Below are 22,779 nucleotides of genomic sequence, written 5' to 3' on the forward strand. Positions count from 1 at the left end.
GACCTGGCAAACTGAATTTGGCCTTGCAATATTTTGGCCACGATTGTAGATAATAATGTAAAATCGACAATTACTATATGCATCTTGTAAGAACCTGAAATTTTCTTGATATATATATATATATATATATATATATATATATATATATATATATATATATATATATGAGAGAGAGAGAGAGAGAGAGAGAGAGAGAGAGAGAGAGAGAGAGAGAGAAACATACATGAGGAATTGTTTATTTATTTATTCTTTTACTTTAAATGCGTTTGTCACCGAAAAGCAACATCTTGCAACAAATAAATAAATTAGCTATCATTATCTCTCACTTGTGTAGCCTATGCCATAGAGTGTTCACTATAGAGTGTTCATTAAAGTATTACCCATTTTCGGTAGACAACATCCTGCGTATATTTTTTTGATTGCAACATTTTATCATTTATTCAGTTATTTCATATGTTTATTTAGTCCTTTACATTTACTTTAATGTGTATTTCATGTTGTGTTTCATGAGTTTTTCATTTTAAACTGTATCTCACATGGCATTTCACATCCTTTTTCATGTTATATGAATAAATCTTTTAATACATTCAACTCATATTTATTTATTTAACAGGGTTCGAGTCTTGAAAGTTTGAAAAATGCTTGATTTTAATCATCGTGCTTAGAATAATTCTTGAACATGCTTTATTTCTTTTGAATGTCCAGTGAACACTTATAATTTATAATTTAGTCTATACTTATGAAATGTGGCCGGATAAGTGATTTCACCATCCTATTGGCCTGGTTGGAGTATAGTTTTGGCAGCCTATACTATTTAAGGACCCTTATTTTGATGGGTGTATACGTTTCCTGGTGAATCTGGGTTCCTCGCTTCCTGGCATTTCCGTTTTGTTTCTACTCAGGTATGTTGATGTGTTGCTCACTGTGTAATGATGTGATCATCTTGAGGCTAAAAATGCTTATGTACCTTTGATTAGAGAGGAGCTGGTGGCTTGTACGTTATGGCGAGTTTGCGGCGGAGGTCGCTTTCAGGTATGTCTTAGATTTCTTGAATCTCTAGATTGCATATTGTGGGGGTATTTATTGTATTATGTTCACAGTAACAGCAGCCTTAGCAGGTGGGTGAATGATGGTCGGTACACTGAGCTGCGGGTCTTGTTGTGAGTGATCATACAACTTTGCGTCTGGTGGTTGCTCAACCCAATCATAAGTACGCCTCTCCCTTTTTCACATCGGGGCTCTTTTTGTTAATGTAAGCGTGGGGAGTTGAACATCTAAGCCGAAGACGCTATATGTGATGTTTACAGGCATACGCTGTGCTGCATATCAACTTACACATGTTTGTGTAACTTGTTTCCCATTTGTGCTTTGCGCTGTGTCTTTCTCTTTTTGGTTTTTTGTGGCTATTGTTTTGTTTTTTTATTTTTAGGTTTAGTATATTTGTTTTGTGACCACATGGTGTGAGAGGAGGTTTGTTAAATTGGTGCATGTCTCTGCCTCCAACCTGTTATTTCAGGTTGTATTTTCCACACTGTCACTTTATTCTTGATGTGGTGTATGTTGTAATTTGTATTTCTCTTTTCTCCAGGAGCCAGGGAGGTCTTTGTGGGGAGCAGGCGAGGCTAGCTGCCTTGAGTCAGTGGTGTGCTTCACGAGTGTGTTAAGTGTGCCGACACAACTTTATGGTGTGTGTGGTGTTTGACGATTTGAGGTGGGTTTGGATGACCTCCCAAGTTGGCTGGCCTGCCTTGTTCCTGCTAAGCCTGGCCCTGGAGAATTGTTAGTTTTTAAATATTTATTGTTCTTCATGGGAGAGAGACAACCTACTATGTTTTTAGTAGGGCTGTGAATCAAATTTTAATTAAATTAATTACATGGTGTCCCGATTAATTAATCGCATATAAAAATATTTGCTGAGAAAACCACTCATATAACAATAATTCAGTATATAAAGATTATACATATTTATATCAATATATAATTATAAATAGTTATCTTTAAATATAAAAAATTTATATATATATATATATATTCAGCTAATTAAAATGCATTACATTCTTGTAGCAGAAGAGTTAATCATTGATAAGACAATTCAAAAACCGGCTTTGGAATACAATGTATTGTTTACTACCATATTATTGATCATAAGACAATCATTAGCATACAGTTCACAGCAATCCATTTCACAAGTGAATTTGTAGATCAGTTGGAGATTTATAATGAGGGCTTGTTTAACCCTCTGGGGTCGACGGTCGCGCCGGTGCGTCCTGCTGGATATTTTCGTCATTACAGCGGAAACAACTTAACATACTCCGTCATTTTTGGGTATACAGATAAGTGTAAGACATCATTAGAAACTATAAAGGGTCTACTTTTATTTGTGTACACTCAAAATAACAACAAAAGCTTGTGCTTTTGTAAAATAAAGAAAATAAAAAGGGTGAACTTTCAGCAGTCTCTGTGTTCACGAGCATATCACGAAACGCGTCACAAAAATTAACTGAAACTCTGCGAATACTTATCACACAAACATGAAACATATGTCTAAAGAAAGCTTAAAATGTCTACTTTTAAATAAAACAATTCACATTTAAAACAAATATTCTCCTGCAATGTAATCTGTATGAAACAAAGCGAAGTACAGTTTTTACCGGTTCAACTAATTATAGATAATGTGATCACACCCACCACCAGAGCGCGGCATTCATATGCTAATGTGCTGAGACGATCAAGGCAAATGGGAAACGCCCCCGACAGTGTTCAGAGGTTTGATGTAAACAATTAATTCCCTTTTCTGCACGTTTGTAAAGTGAGGAAACTCATGGATGGTAAGGAAGAGTTAACATTTTCCTCAGAAGAAGAGCGGGACTCCGATGAACGTTTGTATTTTGAAGAGAGACTTGATCCAGCCGAAGATACAATTTCAGACGAGTAAGTCATTTAGTTTTCATTAGTTGACATGCTATTTTATATAAACATACATATTTTACTAGTGGGACTGTTTCCAGACTTGCCAGCCCGGATTCAGAGTATTGACATTTTAAATATGTCCTAATAAGAAAGTTTTAGTTACATGTTAATGTTGTTTCAGCTAAAGCAGTTATTTAACTTGTATGCTGTATGATATAAATATGATATGTAATATGATATAAAATTATATGAATGTTTAGAATAGATTTTATCTAGTGTTTCTGCTGCCTCATTATCATCAACAAAGCTTGTGCTTGCAAATATGTGTTCAGGTTAAATTAGTAAAATACACTTTAAATATGCCCATATTAGAGAATCAGCATATTATAATGATTTCTGAAGGATCATGTGACACTGAACACTGCAGTAATGATGCTGAAAATTCAGCTTTGATCAAAATAGCATTTTACAATATATTCAAATAGAAAACTGTTCTTTTAAATTGTAAAATTAATTCACACAATGTTTTTACTGTATTTTGGATCAAATAAATTCAGTCTTGGTGAGCAAAAGAGACTTCTTCTAAAACTTTTATACAGTAGTGTAGGTCTACAATTTTTAAGTAAAGCTTGTAATGTAATGAAAATGTATAGTCAGTTTACTTCTTTTAACTTATACTTGATTTTGATCATTAAGTCTCCTCACATTCATTCACTTTCTGTCACATTCCTCATTGATAGGCCCAGGGGAGGGGTCTTTTGTCTTCTCAGGTGTGAATCACAATGAATATTCATGATAGTTCACGCCCTCTCGCATATTACCTTTCTAACACTAAAGGTGTCTTATAAAAGTTAAAGGACTATACTGTTTTGTATGAATGAGTGATCAGGATGATTTTTCACATCATTTTGTAGCAAAAACTCTAGGCTACAAGATCCAGTTCTCAAACGTCTTGTGGACAAATGTTTAGTATGTGTTATATGGCCTTATTTCAGTGACTTACATTTTTAGTTTTTTCAAAAAACCACACATAAACATTATTTTCTCAAAAATACAAACATGTACATACATGTTGCTCACATATTATTGTAGCCCAGTTGGTGTTGAATACATTGTTATCAGACTTTAGCCATTAATATGTTTTTAAGCAACTGAAAAAAAGCACAAATGTCAAGGCATAACTTCTCCAGGGCCCAAAACACCCTCAGACCCAAGAGGCCCGTCAATGTACACCTGCGTCAGACTTTTTTTTTTTTTTTTTTTTTTACAAGCCAGGGATATACATATTACACAATACTACAGATATATTTTACAATAATGCCAAGACATTATATTCATTACATAGTGCAATGTTTTTCAATGCTTTGAGTTGTTGGAGGTACAAAGAGTATTTCAATAATATTTCAAGTCTTTACAAAAAAAAGTGCAAATAGGGGCTTTATAGACATAAATTTACACTTATGTATAAAAAACTTGGCAAGAAAAATAAAACAATTAATCAGAAAATATTAACTTAAGTTATCAAAACTGTGAAAACCAAATAAAACATCTTTATGAAGCAAATAAAATCCAGTTAAAATAGAGGTACGTACAAACAAAAACAATTTTCTCCAAAATACTACAGCGTGGACACGTTCCCAAAAAAGGTGAGGGGCAGATTCATCTACAGCATTACAGAAGGAGCAAAGTGGATCTATTTCAGGGAGCATGTTTCTTAAATAAAGATTGACTGGGTAAAAACGGTGTTACAGTTTAAAGGACACCTTCTTAACCTTGTTGGTAATTAAATATTTGTGAGGTAAAAACCATACGACCTGCGTCAGACATGCTTGTGTCGCATCTCGGGTGTGTTGCGTCATAAAAATGAAATGTTTAGGCCACTGTGTCAAGTTAAATATATTTTAATACTCAATCTTTAAACACATCTTGAGATCCCTTAGTTCTCATTTGCGCTCCTTCAAGAGTTTTGAACGGAAGAACGTAACGCATGTTTGTGTTGTGTCCGCTGAAGGGTTGTTAATGTTTTGTTCACTGTAATAAACTGTATGTTGCTCACACAGCTGAAATTTCACGTACCTGTTACAAGCTTGTATATCTCAGGAAAGCATTGCGATTAATTGAGTTAATTGTTTTAACATGATGTTAAAAAGTTATGTTTTGTAAAATTAATCGCACGTTATTAATGCGTTAAACCGACAGCCCTAGTTTTCAGTAATACTGAAGTGTCAATAAAATATATATTTTTGTATTGATACTCACATCTCCCTTTTGCTTATTTCTTTGCCTTCAATTGGTAAAACTTACCTGTGTGCCCTTTATTGGGAGTATTTCCCTGGCTCTCCCCCAGGGTGGCGTTGTCGGATTTAATTTTGATTCACTTATCCCTCCAGTTGGGAATGCCACAGAAAGAACAAATTATTTTACATTTCATATGTCAGCGATCCAGTTCTTATTTGTGGTTCGGTTGCATATCTTGCGAGTCCTTTTGTTGTGATGTATAAGCGCATTCAAGTATTTTTGCCATCTCTCAGATCACCACACCAAGAAATTACTTCAATATTCATCAACATACCAGGTAGCAATATAAAAAATGACTGGCTGGAAGGAGAGACATATAAAATATGGTGGGGCTATGGTAGTAGATTTGGGGGTTCAATTGAACATAGTATAATTGCTAGTTTTGATTATTGGGGTTACACCCCTGGGTGGGGCCATATGATTTCATGTCTGTAGTGGAATCCATTAATAAAAAGGGATTAGCTATAAAGCGCATCTTTTTGTGGAATGTGCGAATCAAAATTAACGAACCAAAATAGGCTGCAAAATGAAACAAACTTAAATCACGGTATGGACTGTGACTATACTGCAAAAGGCTGGGTTGTCAGTGCTTAATTATGAACAATTTGCAATCCCACACAAAAAGAAGTATTACTGATCAGCAGGTGCCAGTGTATAATGGTATAGCCTTAATTATAATTCAAACACAAAATTATACACACACACACAGACACACACTTCTATTCCTTCCCCCTAGTATTTTTACCTAATATGTTGGGTCAAGATACCCCCGGGTGCATTTTGCCCCATTTTGAGGGGGCCAGCTTACCCCAAGGGTACAACTATAACTCTTTATATTATATTGATATACATTATATATTTTTATTAATTTAATAAATATATATATTATCTAAGTTAATTATTCTGCCCTTAAGTCTCCAATGAACAAATATACATATATGTTTTGCTATTTGAAAATGGTGAACTGTGTGTTTATATTACATTAAATATTAAAAGCAAGATTCAAACTCCCTCACGGTCTCACACTGAAGGCATAGGACTAAACCTCTGAGCCACAATCGATCTACTCTAATCATAAAATCGCTTCTGCTCACAAGTGATAACCCATCTATGCATTTTAGTGGAATACTGCAATGGATATTAAATATTTTCATCATATACCCTCGGGCTGAACTTCCTAAAATTGAAATCCTAGACAAAGAGGTGCAAGCATTTCAATTGGAAAGCAGACTAACAATATTTTTCATGTTAGTAGAAGTGAATAGGCTATATCAAAGTTACTTCACACAGGCACATTTGTTTTGAACTTGTCTGGTCTGACTTACTTCAATGTTTATTGGATAAGTTCAAATGTACTGGCTGTGGAAATCAGCGGGCAGGACTCATTATATGTAACGCAGTTCAATGGAAAGTAGGAGGCGAGAACCGGCTTGGCAATATAAATCATATTTTAATGATAAACTTAAACAAAAGACACAAAGATACACAAACGGCGTCATGTGGCAATCCAAATGGCATTTAAAGTTGCGTTTTGTCACAGAATAATGGTGTGAAACATTTTTTACGGCGTATTTTATGGTGCTAAGGTCATTTCAAACGCAGTTAGATATGGTGTTTTGGATGAAAATGCGATTAGTCTATAAAGTTTATTTTTGGCTTGCCATACGTGTGGAGGCTTCACGCCATCCACCGTGGCATCCAAGTGCTTCATTGAGAGCGAACCACATTATAGCGACCATGTGGAGGCTACCCCATGTGACTCAACCATCCCTAGCAACTGGGCCAATTTGGTTGCTTAGGAGATCTGGCTGGAGTCACTCTGCATGCCCTGGGAAAACTCGCAAACTCCAGATGTGGTAGTCAGTGTTTTGCTGAGCTACCCAAGCCAACATAAATACCTATTATTAATTATTAACCCAGGGTAAAGTATGAACAGTGTAAGACATGAAAAAGGATAACCCAGGATTCAGTTTACCCATATTTAGAATAACCCAGAGTTAACAATTTAAAATGTGAAAAGCCCTAATGGTGCGTTTGTGTGCTTAACCTGGATGTCTCAACAGAGAGAAAAACGTGAGATTACGTCTGTAACATGCTAACATGAATAAGTCACCCGAGAGACCACGTGAACTCAGTGCTCTCATGAATGCATATACTGTTGCTGACTGGAAGCGATGGTTTATATTTAATCGATTAATCGGCTCTATAAATCTACTCTCTCTTCTCCACCAATAGCTGCTGTGTGGTGAGCGTTCTGGCACACTATGGCTGCCTTTGCATCATCCCCTATACTATGGAAATGCCCTCATCCTCAAAAACTCTTCTTTTGCCTTTCACAAGGTAAAAGAAAATATGGACCAGACTATATTAAATACAGGTTAAACATGGTTTGTCCTGATGACAATGTGCTTTGGCTGTGATTTATTTGATTAGTAAATATTATAAATATATAGCATAAATACCAATACATTTCAATGTTTCACGTTTAAGAAATTTTTATATGTTGGATTGCAATGCAATGTCCTAGTTAGGAACCACTGCTTGTGTTTAGACAGATTTGATAACATAACAGAGACTGACCGTAGGCCACAGGAGTGAGTTTCAGCACTGTATGGAGAGGACACTTCAGATACGGCAACTCATCTAGACAGGACAGAGCGCTTATTACACAACAACAGAAATGACAGAAATGGAATTTATACAAACACATTTACATTTATACTCTAGACTGTCCACTCAAGAAATGTACAAGAAAGAGTAAAAATAGTGCACAATATGGATATGCAGATAGTAATACACAGTCTCTGTCTGAATGATGGATTATGGGTAATGTAGCCCCAGTAGTTTGTCTATACCTGCACTTTTGTCCAGGAAGTACGCGAGCAGACAGCGCATGACGGCCTGATGACAGATGACCAGAACATTCTCCTGCCGCTCCAGCTCCATGATGACAGGCTCTAAACGCTGCACCAGATCTTCATATGACTTGACACACACACACATTAAAATACACAATGCAGTAGGACATCTAAAACAAGTCTTGTTTTTTTTTTATTGACAATATTCATTCATTTAAAGCATGGACGTTTGTGTATTACCAACAATAGTCTGTCCTTTAATTAATGTAGGACTGATATCTAGAGCGAGGGACACTAAATACATTATTAATGATAAGGTGGATATATCAGTCATGCAAATTAATCAGCCCATATCTGCCTTTTTATTTTTGGCCAGTTAACAAAAATGTGCTAGTTGTATAATCTCCCAAGAGCCTTGTCAGTGGATAAGAAACAATTACTGTTTTCACTAAATATTGTTTGTGTGTCTTGTCATTATCACTATCATTAAATTGTATTTTGTATAAAATCTTAACTAATAAAACCTGTCAGGAACATGTCCAGGTCAAATATCATCCCAATAACAAGAAATTAAAGAAATTAGAAATGACATTCTGATTGAAGTAAATTAATGCTATTTTAGGACCGTTGATAATTTTTGCATTGTGACATTATTGTCTTGACAATTAAGCACATTTCACCCCTACCCCAATCCAACTCATTCTAATTACTATAATTTGATATAGACAGACAGATGGACGGATGGTTAATTTTATAAAAAAAAAATCAAGCATTAAACAATGTATGCAATTAATCGTGCTATCTGACCCATTTGTAAATTGCCTAATAAAAAGTACATATTTTCCTACCATCAGACCCTTTCAAGGTTGAAGTACATGTGTTTTTATGAGCCGCGTCATCAGGGTGCAATCAGCGCACCTCAACAAACCTCACATTGACCCAGCATCAGAAATCATGTATGTGCATGTATTTAATGAAGCACGCACTTCTCGGCTGGTGAAAAATTTCTTGTTCTTTAGGAGTCCAGGTGAATGGATTCCAGACATACAGTACTTAATACAGAAACGTGGGGATTGCCCCGTGACCCGAACATGTGATGTAATAAGTTTAGTTATTACACGGGTCTCTGGAATACTCTATTCTGATTGATCAATGGCACCATCCAGTGGTCTGATATTTCTCAGTAACAACCACACATCCACGTCCACTGTACAATCTCTACAAGTGAGCTAATAAAATAATTTCAAATGTTTTATGTCCATGTATTCATTTATTTGGTTAGTAGCCATGTAATAAGTGGGATAATGTTCAGTCAGCCGGTTGTTATCGCAAAATAAATAAAATAATTCTGCAATGACAACCGACTGATTGTATATTATCCCTTACTTACACAAGCACTACATAAGCACAAGAAACCATTTTCTTGGAATATAGTACTTACAGTTTAAAAGAGCCACTTGACTCGCGGTTCACCACCATTTTTTTTAATTCAGCACGTTGAACTTGAATTCCCAAATCAATACAGGACAGTAAATTCTCCTAGTTGAGCCAAACTTCACAATCTCGAAGGAAATAATAGGTCTGAATACTGAGGATTCGGACATACGTCTCCATTGGCATACTGTTTATAGCATGGAAGTATGCATATTCAGATGTAGCATAAGAGGGATCTCGAGATGTGATTTTCAAAGAAAAACTACTTTAAACTTGACACAGTTTCCTAAAAATGAGCTGTTTATGATGCTGAAAACTGAGAGATGCCCCAAAAGTGTCTGTCTGACTCATATGCACATAAAATGTAAAATACCATAGACAGAAGTGTAAGAACACTTCCTGTGAGAACAGGACAAATGACATTTAGATGTTGACTGACTCTAGGCTTATTTTCAATGATATGGGAATAAAACAAACAATATAATAATGACATCTAAAGCAATTTTTGTAATGTCCAATCAATACTTTACTCGTCTGCCACAATAATGCAATATCATTTTCAATCTGAATATCTGAATTATTATATTTATTACAGGCTCTAAATATTTGAATTGGTTTATTATCTATTATTTATTTATATTATATATAAAATGAATCTGAAATAATTGTATAATGGTATTTGCGATAAATGTTTTTATTACTAACACTATTGCAGCAATAATAATCTAATGAGAATCACCATTGAGAATAATGGAAAAGACAAAAAAACTCAAAGTAATACATCTGAATGCAATACTGTATGTGCTCAATTGTCAAGACAAAATAATGTCACAATAAAAGGCTTCCTAAAAATAGGACCGTTTTAAAATATTCTTTGTTCATAATATGATTTTCAATTAATTTCTTTTGTTTAATAGAAACATGACAAGGAAATGTTTTCATGACATTTACTCATTGGGGAAGCTTCGCTTCTGTTAATTTGCTTAAGTTCAAACAGTTTTTGACTGATGCCAGTATCAAAATGGTCAAACTTTGCCATAATATCAATTAAATCATTCATGATGGATCCAATCAGAGAGCAGCAGGTGTAGACTTACTTCACCCTTTGGATAGCGGTAGCGATATTTATCCTGGTCTCGGAGTGCGAACTCCTCTGGAAAGTGATCCTGAATCTCCTTGTATGTCATCTCTTCACACACACCCTACAGAATTAACACACACACTTCATGACAACACTATCACCTCACACACACTCTGAACTCAATGCCATCTGCATCTGTGGACCTGCAGTTCCCCTTTTGTCACTCACTCGACGTTGTGTTGATTGTAGTGACAGAAGGGGCTCCTTTCGGGAGCCTCGGATACCTCTGAATATGAAAAAGGCCAATGCCAAATTGGCATACAGAATTTGCATGTCCCGCCCCCGGACATACGGGTATAAAAGGTGGGATGTGCCTCTGTTCTGTCAGATTCTTTCTTCGGAGCCGAGTGGTTGTGTGTTCAGCGAGCTGAAGCCTCACTCTGTTCCACTTCACCTCTAGAGAGCTTTCCTGTAGTACCTACGGCGCATTGCCAGCGGCTTTCTCCCTCCTCTGGACGCCAGTGCAGTCCATGCCCCTGGGCACTTCAACAGTCTTCTAAAAGAGTATTATTTTCATGAGAAAATAAAAGAGTTACGCTTCCGCCTCACGAGTTGCTCCTTCTCACGGGATTGAGGATGACCCGGCTGGCGATGGAGGCGATTTGGGGAGTTCAGCGGGCACGGTTTTGCCGGGTAAATCCCCATGAACCCCCTGCCCCCCAGCACGCTCGATTACATCTGTCCGGGCTCGACGTAAAACCAGCTCACCTCACGGCCAATCCAATGTCTCTGTTGGAGCTATGGAGCAGGATGATGAATTCGCCGCTGCATCGGAGAGTGTAGCACCGTCTGATGCGTTCGGGCTTCCCCACCCAGTCTGAGGCTGACGCTCAGATGTCCGATATGCTTGCCCGAGCCGCCGTGAGCGTGAGGTTGGACTGGAACCCTCCATCCTCCCCTCAACCCTCACAACTAGATGATTGGTTCCTCTGGTCAGGGTGTCGCTGGAAGCCACGCCCCTCGGTTCCTTTCTTCCCGTAGGTGCATGACAAACTAACAAGGTTGTGGAGGGCACATTTTACTTCCCAGAATCGACCTCCTTACTCTCAATACACTCAACGGCGGGGCAGTCCACGGGTATGCGGCAGTCCCCCAAAGGTGGACAAAGCGGTTGCGGTGCACCTGTGCCCGCAAAGTGCGACCACTTGGTGGGATCATCCCGCACTCCCTTCCAAGGCCTGTAGGACGATGTCGCTGCTGACAGCGAAAGCCTACACGGCCACCGGACAGGCCACCTCCAACCTGCATGCCATGGCCCTCCTGCAAGTCCACCAGGCCAAGACACTAAAATATCTGCACGTGGGTAGTCCTGATCCTGATGTTCTGCAGGAACTGCGCTCAGCTACCGACCTCGCCCTCTGGGCCACGAAGGTCACAGTGTGGGCACTTGGAAAGGGGATGGCCACTCTTGTGGTCCAGGAACGTCACCATTGGCTGAACTTGGTCAAGATGCGGGACACTGACAATGCCCGCTTTCTCAACGGCCCCATTTCCAAGCATCGGCCTATTCAGCGACACCGTTGAAGACTTTGCCCAGCAGTTTTCAGCTGTGAAGAAGCAGACGGAGGCCATCCAACATATCCTACCTCGGTCTACATCCAGCCGAGACCCATCTGCCCACCGAGGGCATCCCCATACGACAGCAAGTAACCAGAAGGTAGCTCCGCCACAACCAGGGCCCGGCTCTCAGCCCCGGCGTAGAGCCACCCGCAGGAAGCGGACGCGCCCCGTCTCACAAACCTCCTCCAGGACCCGGAAGGCTCCCAAGCGTTCCTGAGACGGACCACCCAGGGGACGAGATGTTCGCTCAAGAGCTGGTAGCCAGACCACTCCTTCCCCCGGTGGAGGGCCGGGTGGAGATTCCTTGGTTTCTATTTTTTCATTTGCCACACCCTCTTCAGGCTGCGGTACCCACTTTTTCAATAAAAGAGCTATTTCCTCATCCCCATCCAGGGTTACCTAGCTGGTGCCTGCAAACGCCGTTCTCACAGTGCCCCGGCAACAGAACCTTACAGGCGAAGTAGTACCCTGGACATAGAATCTTCACCTACACGTCCGTGTCTGTACATCGTTCACAACCCTGGTTGGCCGGTTCTGACGAGTCCAGAGGACACCTTACCAGGACCTCCTCCCCAGTCACTAACCCGCCCGCTACAGGGTATGCGAAGCAAGGTAAGTGCTTGGAGTCTCTTGTCAGCACACATGCCTCGGGTCACAACTTTGCCTCCCGACGCAACACTACCTGCTCCCCACCACTGCGAAGCCCCACCGGGTATGTCTAAAACGATCATCCCTTTAGTGCCCCTCGCGCAGAGCTTGAACGCGTGGCTTATGCTTTCCAACCTGTCACGCTGGATGGCTAGGACCATCCGACATGGCTACAAGATTCAGGTCGCCAGGCATCCGCCCCATTTCAATGGCATCCACCCCACCTGTCAGTACCCTGCGTGCGGAAATCGCTACCCTTTTGCAAAAGGACGTGATAGAGCCTGTCCCTCCAGCTGAGATGGAGAAGGGTTTCTACAGCACTTCATTGTACCCAAAAAAGGAGGTGGGTTGAGACCAATCTTGGACCTGCGAGTTTGCGGTAGACCTGAACAACGCGTACTTCCACATCTCGATTTTGCCCACGACACCGACCTGAGCAGCAGGCTGGGTGACACCCAATACCTTTGCGAGATTCTACAATCTCATGGGTGCCGTTTCTCCCTGGAGAGTCCACTAAACTCGCGCTCCCTATATGTCTTTTCCTCCCTAGCCCTCTAGTCCGCGAATTCAGTAGAGGAATTCCCGACCAGACCCACTACAGGTACCAATTACTCTGTAATGGAATACAGTAGATGGCCCCAGCCTCATCTAACACTCTATAAGGAGAAACATAGTGAAAAGGCTGCGGCTGGTGAGGCCTGCTCCCATGCTTGCCACGTCGTTTGTTCCCACCCCCAAGGGAATCATTGGCCGGATGCTGGGAACCTAATAATAAAAATATGAGTACTTAGTGGGGCGTCGGGGAGGGTTACGTGCAGTCTGATGCTCATGTGCCTTTGGCACACTACAGCCTGCTGCACCAGCAGATCACGTAACATGGTCAGTGTAGGTGGTGCTATTGAATAGGGACCCCTTGTGTCACTACAGTCGACACAACGTCAAGTGAGTGACGTCTTTCCCCCGTTCCCCTTGCCACAACACTGTACCAAGCCGCTGTAATGGCCGAACCTTGTTCTCGGCTCCTCAGTGCAGAACCTGACTGAACAGAGGCACATCCCGCCTTTTATACACGTATGTCCGGGGGCGGAATATGCAAATTCTGTTCGCCAATTTGGCATTGCCATTTTTCATATTCAGAGGTATCCGAGGCTGCCGAAAGAAGCCCCTTGCGTCACTACAATCGACACCATGTCTCGTTTCATCCATCAGGGAAAGACGGTTACACTAGAAACCTAGACGTTCATGCCATCTCACTCACAGCATCAATCTCATTGAGGGCTTTCCACTGTTCATACGGCACACCGATGGCTTCTGCTGTCTGGATGGTTCTTCTCATGTGGCTGGTCCAGATCTTCAGGTCCAGGATACACTGACCCCTGATGTACGAGCCCAGAGCAGGTGCAAACTGACACAAACACACACAGAAACACTTAGTGACTGTACTGAGACAAGTTGGATTCTGGATCTTGCTGTGTTTGTCTTGCGTGGAATAAGGTCCCAGGTCACTAAAGTCCTGAGGTATGCATTTAAGGTTTAATGTCCACCAGTTAAAAATCATAAGTCTGATCACTTAGAAAAGTAACAGCACACTTCTCCTCAACAATCCACATGATTTGACCTTTCATGTTTGTACACACTCAAGTTTAAAATGTAGATGTTTTCTAACCTTGATTCCTCGTGCAGAAAGGCCTGAATCTCCTCCAATGCGCCCCAAAAGGTTGAGTTCACTCTCTCCATGACGGCAGAGGTAGATGGTGCGAGGAGTGACATGGATGTTCATCAGATAGTACACGATTCTGCTCTGAATATGATCCTGCACCTGATTCACCAGATATCTGCTGCCCACATTAAAGATCTTAATGTAGGACAGGTGCCTGTGCTCACAGAGAGACAAACATCACAGTCCCAGTCCAATACTGCGTCCACTTAGCATTTGCATCATTAATACTGTATATTTATTTATATATTTATATATATATGTGTGTGACAGGGCAGAGGGTGGGGCCGGGTCGTGATTTTACACACCCGGTCCCTTATCAGGCTAATCAAGCCTCCGAGAGGGATAAAGGCAGCCTGCGGACGGTGGTGCGACAGAGAGAGAATGTTTACGGGCAGCTGTCCATCTTATGTGTGTGTTTGTGTCTTTTGGCTTGATTAGCCTGACTGGGTGTGTAAAATAACGACCCGGCCCCGCCCTCCCACAATATTTATTTATTTATTTTTCATTCCAATTCATATTGTCAGCATAGCAATGAGTGAGCAAAGTTGAGTTGAGAATTTGAGAATGTTTTTTTTTTTTAATGATAGCATGCGTGAATAAAACCTGATGATCATATTATTCAGCATGATTTGAGAATATTTCAAAGAGCATCTTGTGTGTTTATAAATGCAAGCAAGAAAAGAAAATTAGAGATTTTTAAAAATGTAAAACAAAGAAATGTACAGTGAAATAATTCATATTCTGCACTTATTCAAGGTTGTTCATGTTTGAACTTATTAACAGAACCGAAGCTCCCCCAATGAGTAAATGTCATGAAAACATTTCCTTGCCATGTTTCTCCTAAACAAAAGAAATTAACTGAAAATCATATTTTGAACAAAGAATATTTGCAACCGGTCCTATTTCTAGGAACCATTTTATTGTGATGTTATTGTGACCATCTGTACAGACCTTTGTTTAGATGTCCAGAACAAACATGAACAACCTTGAAATAGTGCTGAATATGAATTATTTCACTGTACATTTCATTGTTTTACATTTTATAAATCTTTCAGGTTTTTTTTTCCAGGTTTAAAATAAACTTCCAGATTTTCAGTGTGTTCTCAGACTCTTTGTAAAATGCTTCACCTGTCTTTCTCATCATCCAAGGGAACGTATGTGAGTTTGTAGCAGTTGATCCTCTTAAGAAAGTCAGTGACGGCCTCTTCTTTATCACAGTTTATGTAATCAGGACTGCTCAACTTGACTTGCTGCAGAGACAAAGAGAAGCTGATCTTCTAACGGTCACAGTGAGATCTAGCAAACTGCTTCTGTCATTTACAAGAGTCGCTTTTATTAGCAAAACACTGACTGTTTTACAGCAGCCAGCTGTAACAAGAAATGCTCAGATCATATTTAATCCCCAAATCAAAAGACAAAATCAATAAATTGTATTTTTGCATTAGAACTTTAGTATTGACAATTAAGCACACACAAACACCAAATTCGAATTACTGTAATGCATTCGTATGTTTTAGATTTGAGGGTTTAACAAAAAATAATAGTTTTACTTAGAATTATAGCAACTGTATTTTTTTATTTGAAACCTGATTTTGTGTTTTATATTTAGTACAACAGTTATTAACATGATGTAATTTACTATGTAAATAGAATGTTATCTTTGTCTAAATAAAATATTTATTTTGGCGGCCAAAAGTTTTAAATATTTGGTACTTTAATTCACCAAAGTGGCATTCAACTGATCCCAAAGTCAGGACATTACTGATGTAAAAAACAGCACATCACTATTAGAAAAAAGCCATTTTTTATCAAATCTAGACAGGCCCCATTTCCAGCAGCCATCACTCCAACACCTTATCCTTGAGTAATCATGCTAAATGGCTAATTTGGTACTGGAAAATCACTTATCATTATATCACAGATGAAAAAGCTATTTGTTTCATTAAAAGAAGCTTAGCATTGTCTTTGTATATATATATATATATATATATATATATATATATATGTGTGTGTGTGTGTGTGTGTATCATGAGATTCAACAAATACAGTGGGGTTCAAATGTCCATTTTCTAAATCTGGGATTCAAAAAATAATTTCAACCTGGAAATAAACAATGTTTTAGGATTTTGAAAAAAAGTTTAAGATGTGAAATGAAGAAATATTTAAGATTTTGCACTATTTGTAGGTCACTACTCAAAGTAGCAAATTTGTGACATTGAGCATGTTAAGCATGTCAAAAAAATAATGAAATGTCATTTTCAGTTCCGTTTTTCACTCACTTTGTTTTGCTGCTAATATAATTTACACAGAAAAGAAAAAATTATAAAATTTGAAAAAATGCAAAAATAGAAGAATTTTCACAAGTGGACTTTTGAACCCTACTATTACTGGATGTGATTTGTGAATCCTGAAATCAATTTCTTTCTGTACCTTGATGTTTTCGGCAATGATTTCTGGGTCATCGCAAAGCGACTCAACAAAAAAGACCTACAAGAAAGAAAACATTCTTTAAATGCTATGTTTTGTGGAGATATTTTCTGAAAAGTTTCAAGAGGTTCTCTAGAGATGTTATCAACATTACTCACTTTGTAGCCGTTGTCTTTAGCAAAACTGAGAATCAATTCTCTGCGATCTCTTGTCGTGTTGGTCGCATCAAACACCTGCACACACATTCAGCTCTTTCATTTCCCATCTGATTCACTTCATAAAATGGAACTAACACTAATACTAGCTAAATCCAGAATTTAAGAAACAATCCTTCTGTTGAAAAAATGAATAAATCTTTATTTAAAACATAAACAGATTATCAATGTGCTTCGACGGTTGCTTCACCAGCTTTTAAACTGCAGATTGTTCTGGAACTGATACAGAAAAGCAGGAGAAACGGTTGATGAAATTGGTGCTATCGATCTCTATAATATCTAAATCACTAAAATCATCGATCATGCTAAGTGGAAATGTCAGTAACCGTGTAACCAAAGTGGGGGACTCGAGTCGCAAATTTAAGGACTTGTGACTTGCTTGAGTAAATGAAGAAAATTACTTGACTTTGACTTGAACTGTATGACTCGACAATGACTTGATTTTTTTTTTTTATTATTTTCAATAACCTGTTATAAACAGCAATGAAATGTGTTTAAAAAAATATTGTGACATCAATTCATTAATATGCAGAAATGTCAGCTTAATCATGCAGCTGATCTGCATCTACACAGTTAACACTGCACTCACAATGCGCCAAAATGACAGATGATTGTCGAGTTCCTTTGGATATAATGATTCCGATTTGGACTGTGTGAATAAAAAAAGATTTGCCAGATGCACAATATGCAACGCATATATAATTAATATGTTGAAATGTTTGAGAGTTGTCAGTAAATTAAAATGATTCACAACTCTTCAATGATTCAAAAAATCTCGTGTTTTGTAGCGCGACAAATTTGAAATGACCTGACAATTACTCTCTAGATGTGTGTGCCTTTTCTAAACCTTCTCAACAGTCAAGAATATACCAGAACCATTTGTTGGCAATATAAATTTGCACTCACAACACTTTATTTAATACATCACAGGTAGTGTAGAATATAGGCTACATAAAGACTCGTGACGAAATCCATGTGTTCTCATATGACTTCTGAAGACTTTAGGACTAACTAAAGCCCTTGAATGCAATACCTTTATGACTATTTTATATAAATGTATCTATGAAGGGAACTGTCTACATAAATGTTTCAATGGCATTATCTTTTCATCTTACCTCTGTATAATGCCTAATAAAGTATTGCTTATAAGTGCAGGGGTGCTTTGTTACCAGGGTAACAGCTATTTCTGCTGCAGAAGAGCCACTTACTGTCAGAGAGCGAATTTGCATTTTCATTCATCCCATCTGCCGTTTTAGTTAGATCAATGTGAAAATCTGACCCCCTTTTTACACAGCATACACAAAGTGTTATACATTTTAACTGGTTAATTCTAAAAATCTAAACAATTTGGATAAGGTATCTAGAAGTAGGCCCTATTCACAGTATTTTTAAATGACCGCGATAAAAAATACAGTGCATGTTCATTAACGCAATTGCAAATGCAATTTTCTAATATATATATATATGTATATAAAGATTAACTTATATACATATCTTTACATTAATTTATTTTATATGAATTGTATAACAGTAATGTGTTATACTAATATATATATATATATATATATATATATATATATATATATATATATATATATATATATATATATATATATATATAGTATAACACATTACTGTTATACAATTCATATAAAATAAATTAATGTAAAGATATGTATATAAGTTAATCTTTTCAGAGCAAAAATAAATATTTATTTTAATAAATTAACCTCGATTTATTTTAGTACTGTGCCTTAACTCGACTTGAAACTCATCAGGAATCGACTTGACTTGCTTGAGGTGAGTCACTGACATGAGACTTGACTCGAGTCTTGATGGTTAAGACTTGAGGTTTGCTTGTGCCTTGAACATGTATGACTTGATCCCACATCTGGTGTATGTGTGTGTGTGAGTGAGGGTGTGTGTAGTGTCTCTCACCGCCACCTGTCCATGATCCTGAGTGAAGTAACTACACACGTCCTTCAATGCCGCCAAAGCACATGCTCTAAACACACACACACACACACACACACACACACACACACACAACCATGTAGTGTTTCCATGTTTTATGGGGACTTTCCATAGACATAATGGTTTTTATACTGTACAAACTTTATATTCTATCCCCTAAACCTAACCCTACCCCTAAACCTAACCCTCACAGAAAACTTTCTGCATTTTTACATTTTCAAAAAACATAATTTAGTATGACTTATAAGCTGGTTTCCTCATGGGGACCGACAAAATGTCCCCACAAGGTCAAAAATTTTGGGTTTTACTATCCTTATGGTCCCCACAAAGTGATAAATACACACACACACACACACACACACACACACACACACACACACACACACACACACACACACACACACACAAAACGATATTTTGAGGTGCTGGGTCATGACATCATCTTGCAGGCCATCCAAGAAGGTTAATTCATTTTTTACAAAAGCAGTTTTCGATTTAAGATTATAATAAGGTCAGTGATTAACATTTCTTGAACAGACTTTCACGTTTTTTTCTATAACATAATTTAAACAATCATACCTGAAACATAAACTGTGCAGCTGCTGTGCTTCTTTAACATGTTTGTAAATAAGTTGCTACATTAGGACTACAACAGTTGTATGATTAGCCAAGAACGTAAACATGCATCTTTGTGTAGTTGCAGTCCTATAGGAACTTGTTAACAACTCACATTTTTAAACAGTCACTTCAAAAGCCACCAAGTCTTTTCCAGGTTTTAGGACTACAACCTGAACAGCATTATACAAACAATACAATTATTTCTAATAATAAACACTGGCTCACTGATCATGAGTCTTACTTGCGAATCTTCATTGCGTCTTCGTTTTCGGGGCTGAAGAATTCAAAATTCTTGTAAGTTTGTACAGCATCTCTACGGTACTGTCCAACGTTATACACTGTCAAAACAATTTCACATCAGCAATAGCGGGATTCATTTAATCTATCAAGTGCAGGGGCGTCGGACTGGGGGGGTAAAGGGTACCGAGTACCCAGGGCCCGAGGCAGGGGGGGCCCCTTAGAAGTCAGTTTTCTATACATACATATTTGGTACGGGGGCCCAGCAAGATGGTTTGTACCCAGGGCCCAAAATTTGGTGCTACGCCCCTGATCAAGTGACACATTTTTTTAAAACACTGACATGAAGCAAAAGTTACCTTCTCAACAGGGCAAATGAGATTGTAATTGGCTGTTAATAATCAACATTTAGAGATTATCATTCCTATATTATTAAGATGTCAGGACCAAAATCACTGTCAGTGGAAGGTGCATATTTTCTGCTTTCAAAATGTTTGTAGATTTGGGGCTAATGTTGTGAATAACATATTATGTAATTGTTCAATTAATTCAGAAAATTTAGTTTACACCTAATTTGCCATCATTAAACAAAATGGGAATACATCGTATATACATATAAGCCACCATTCTCTTTGATAAACACATATTGGTCATTGAGTGGAATAGTTCTTTCACTTATGAAACTCACCTTTGGTGGGAACTCCGATCCAGTTGAGGTAGCGAGTGAGTTTTTTTGAGATATAGGTCTTTCCACGTGCAGGAAGACCAACCATCACTATCATAGTGGGAGAGTTAGTGAACTGCGGCATGGACGCTAAAACACACACACACACAGACACACACACACGCACACACACACACACACACACACACACACACGCACGCGTTGTGTTTCCATGTTTTATGGGACACAATGTTTTTTTACAAACTATACGTTCTATACCCTAACACTCACAGAAAACTTTCTGCATTTTTACATTTTCAAAAAACAATTAGTATGATTTATAAGCTGTTTTCCTCTTAGGGACCGACAAAATGTCCCCACAAGGTCAAAAATTTCTGGTTTTACTATCCTTATGGGGACATTTGGTCCCCACAAAGTGATAAAAAATAAAACACACAGACACACACAAAACAGAAAGAAGCCTCATTTATACTCCCACTCGTTTAATTAACTTCCATGACTCTGGAAGAGACTCTCTGTACACGTGTCTTGTTTCAGTGTGTGTGAGTGTGTAAAGGGCAGTGAACTGAACAGTGAGGTGAACAGCCCTTAGGACACACACACTATGACAAACATCACTAGAACATTATCACTAAATATACTCAGATATTACACTCCAGTATTAATACATTCAGACAGTATTCTCTGCCTGCTTTTAATTAAAATACATTTTGTATTTGACCATTACGCTTTCTTAACTACATTTAGGAAAAAACTCACTCTAACTTTTCTCTATAGAAAAGAGGGACTATTGGTCCCTTAAATGTATGATGGTATTTTGAAAAGTGGTTTGCAAAGACTTCACAAAAAATAGTTAAAGGTTTAACGAAAAGTAGTATTTACGAAGAAGTTACGAATGGTAGTTTCTAAAGGTTTTTATAAATAGTCGCTAACAAAGACTTAAAAACAAATATAAGAGACTTTACAAAAAGTACTTAAATCCAACGCAAAGTATTTTTCACAAAACTATCGTAAAGTAGTTGACGATGGTTTAAAAAAATATTTATGAAGGTTTTGTGAAAACTAGTTTACCATGGTTTAATGGTAGTAAGGGCGTTTAATGATAAAAGGTAGTATACAAAGGTTTAACAAAAAGTAATTTAAATGTTTTTACAAAAAGTAGGCTAGTTTACAAAGGTTTAATAAGAAAGTAGTTTTCACTAAGAATTTCTGAAAAATAATTGCCAAAGAGTTACAAAGGTTTTACAGAGCGTTTTTGAAGTTCAGTTAGTAGGACATTATCGTTACTAACATGACTGCGTAAGACCAAGGATAGAGTAAGGGTTGAGACAGTGAGAGATGTTTCTCCAGTCGTGTGACTTACAGCCTCTCCTGCGTCTCAGTCTGTTGCTCATCCACGGCACCCAGATCTTCTCCAGAGGATTTTGAGTCAGTTCAGTTTGAGAGTGAGACATTATCACTTTGATATGAGCGTGTGTGAGAGCTGTAATGATGAAGACACCTGCTCAAGCTGATGTCTTGTTCTTTAAAGGACGTGTAACCTCATTCTGTATGAAGCAGATGTGCGTGCATGTGACACGTGAACTCTGCTGTAGGAGGCGCATCAAACACCTGACCATCACAGTGACTATGACATTTTTCAACAAGTCAAGTCACTTTTATTTGTATAGAACTTTTTACATCACACATCGTTTTACAGCAGGTTTACAGAAAATTAAAGTCCTCACTGAAAACGTTTCTTTTTTTTCCTTTAGGCCCACAGGGAGCAAGAGAAGTGATGTGGCAGGGAACCCAAGACTTCATAAGACAACAAACACCAGCAATACTGTCCTCGCAATACACATATGATGAATTTATGGTAAAAAAGCTTTAATCACAATGATTAAACTGCCTGTTTTCAGCTGAATCTATTTCATCCTGAATACTCAAACAATAATGGATCTGGATTATTATTTAAACAACATGCCCTTGTATCTTGTGAGTAAAACATATCAATAGTCTTTGAATGCGCACAGACTTTAAAGGAATATTCCAGGTTCAATACAAGTTAAACT

At 38.2% G+C, this 22,779-nt stretch overlaps 1 protein-coding gene across 2 annotated transcripts in view; it reads right to left on the reverse strand.

The window, feature by feature from the left end:
- The window catches only part of LOC127625477 (6-phosphofructo-2-kinase/fructose-2,6-bisphosphatase-like), a 59,091-nt gene extending 36,812 nt beyond the window's left edge, over nucleotides 1–22,279 (reverse strand). For both annotated transcript variants that reach the window (XM_052100786.1, XM_052100785.1), the window contains exons 1-12: nucleotides 22,089–22,279; nucleotides 20,729–20,854; nucleotides 20,045–20,141; nucleotides 19,150–19,216; nucleotides 17,155–17,229; nucleotides 17,000–17,056; nucleotides 15,698–15,819; nucleotides 14,516–14,723; nucleotides 14,108–14,254; nucleotides 10,598–10,702; nucleotides 8,064–8,193; nucleotides 7,789–7,851 (exon numbers count right to left, since the gene is read on the reverse strand). In XM_052100786.1, coding sequence (XP_051956746.1) covers nucleotides 7,789–7,851; nucleotides 8,064–8,193; nucleotides 10,598–10,702; nucleotides 14,108–14,254; nucleotides 14,516–14,723; nucleotides 15,698–15,819; nucleotides 17,000–17,056; nucleotides 17,155–17,229; nucleotides 19,150–19,216; nucleotides 20,045–20,141; nucleotides 20,729–20,854; nucleotides 22,089–22,179 — 1,288 coding nt within the window. In that variant the 5' untranslated portion in view covers nucleotides 22,180–22,279. The remainder of the gene's footprint in view (nucleotides 1–7,788; nucleotides 7,852–8,063; nucleotides 8,194–10,597; nucleotides 10,703–14,107; nucleotides 14,255–14,515; nucleotides 14,724–15,697; nucleotides 15,820–16,999; nucleotides 17,057–17,154; nucleotides 17,230–19,149; nucleotides 19,217–20,044; nucleotides 20,142–20,728; nucleotides 20,855–22,088) is intronic.
- Between the last annotated feature and the right edge of the window lie 500 nt (nucleotides 22,280–22,779).

This window comes from Xyrauchen texanus, chromosome 31 (assembly GCF_025860055.1).
Source record: "Xyrauchen texanus isolate HMW12.3.18 chromosome 31, RBS_HiC_50CHRs, whole genome shotgun sequence".
Lineage (NCBI taxonomy): Eukaryota > Metazoa > Chordata > Actinopteri > Cypriniformes > Catostomidae > Xyrauchen > Xyrauchen texanus.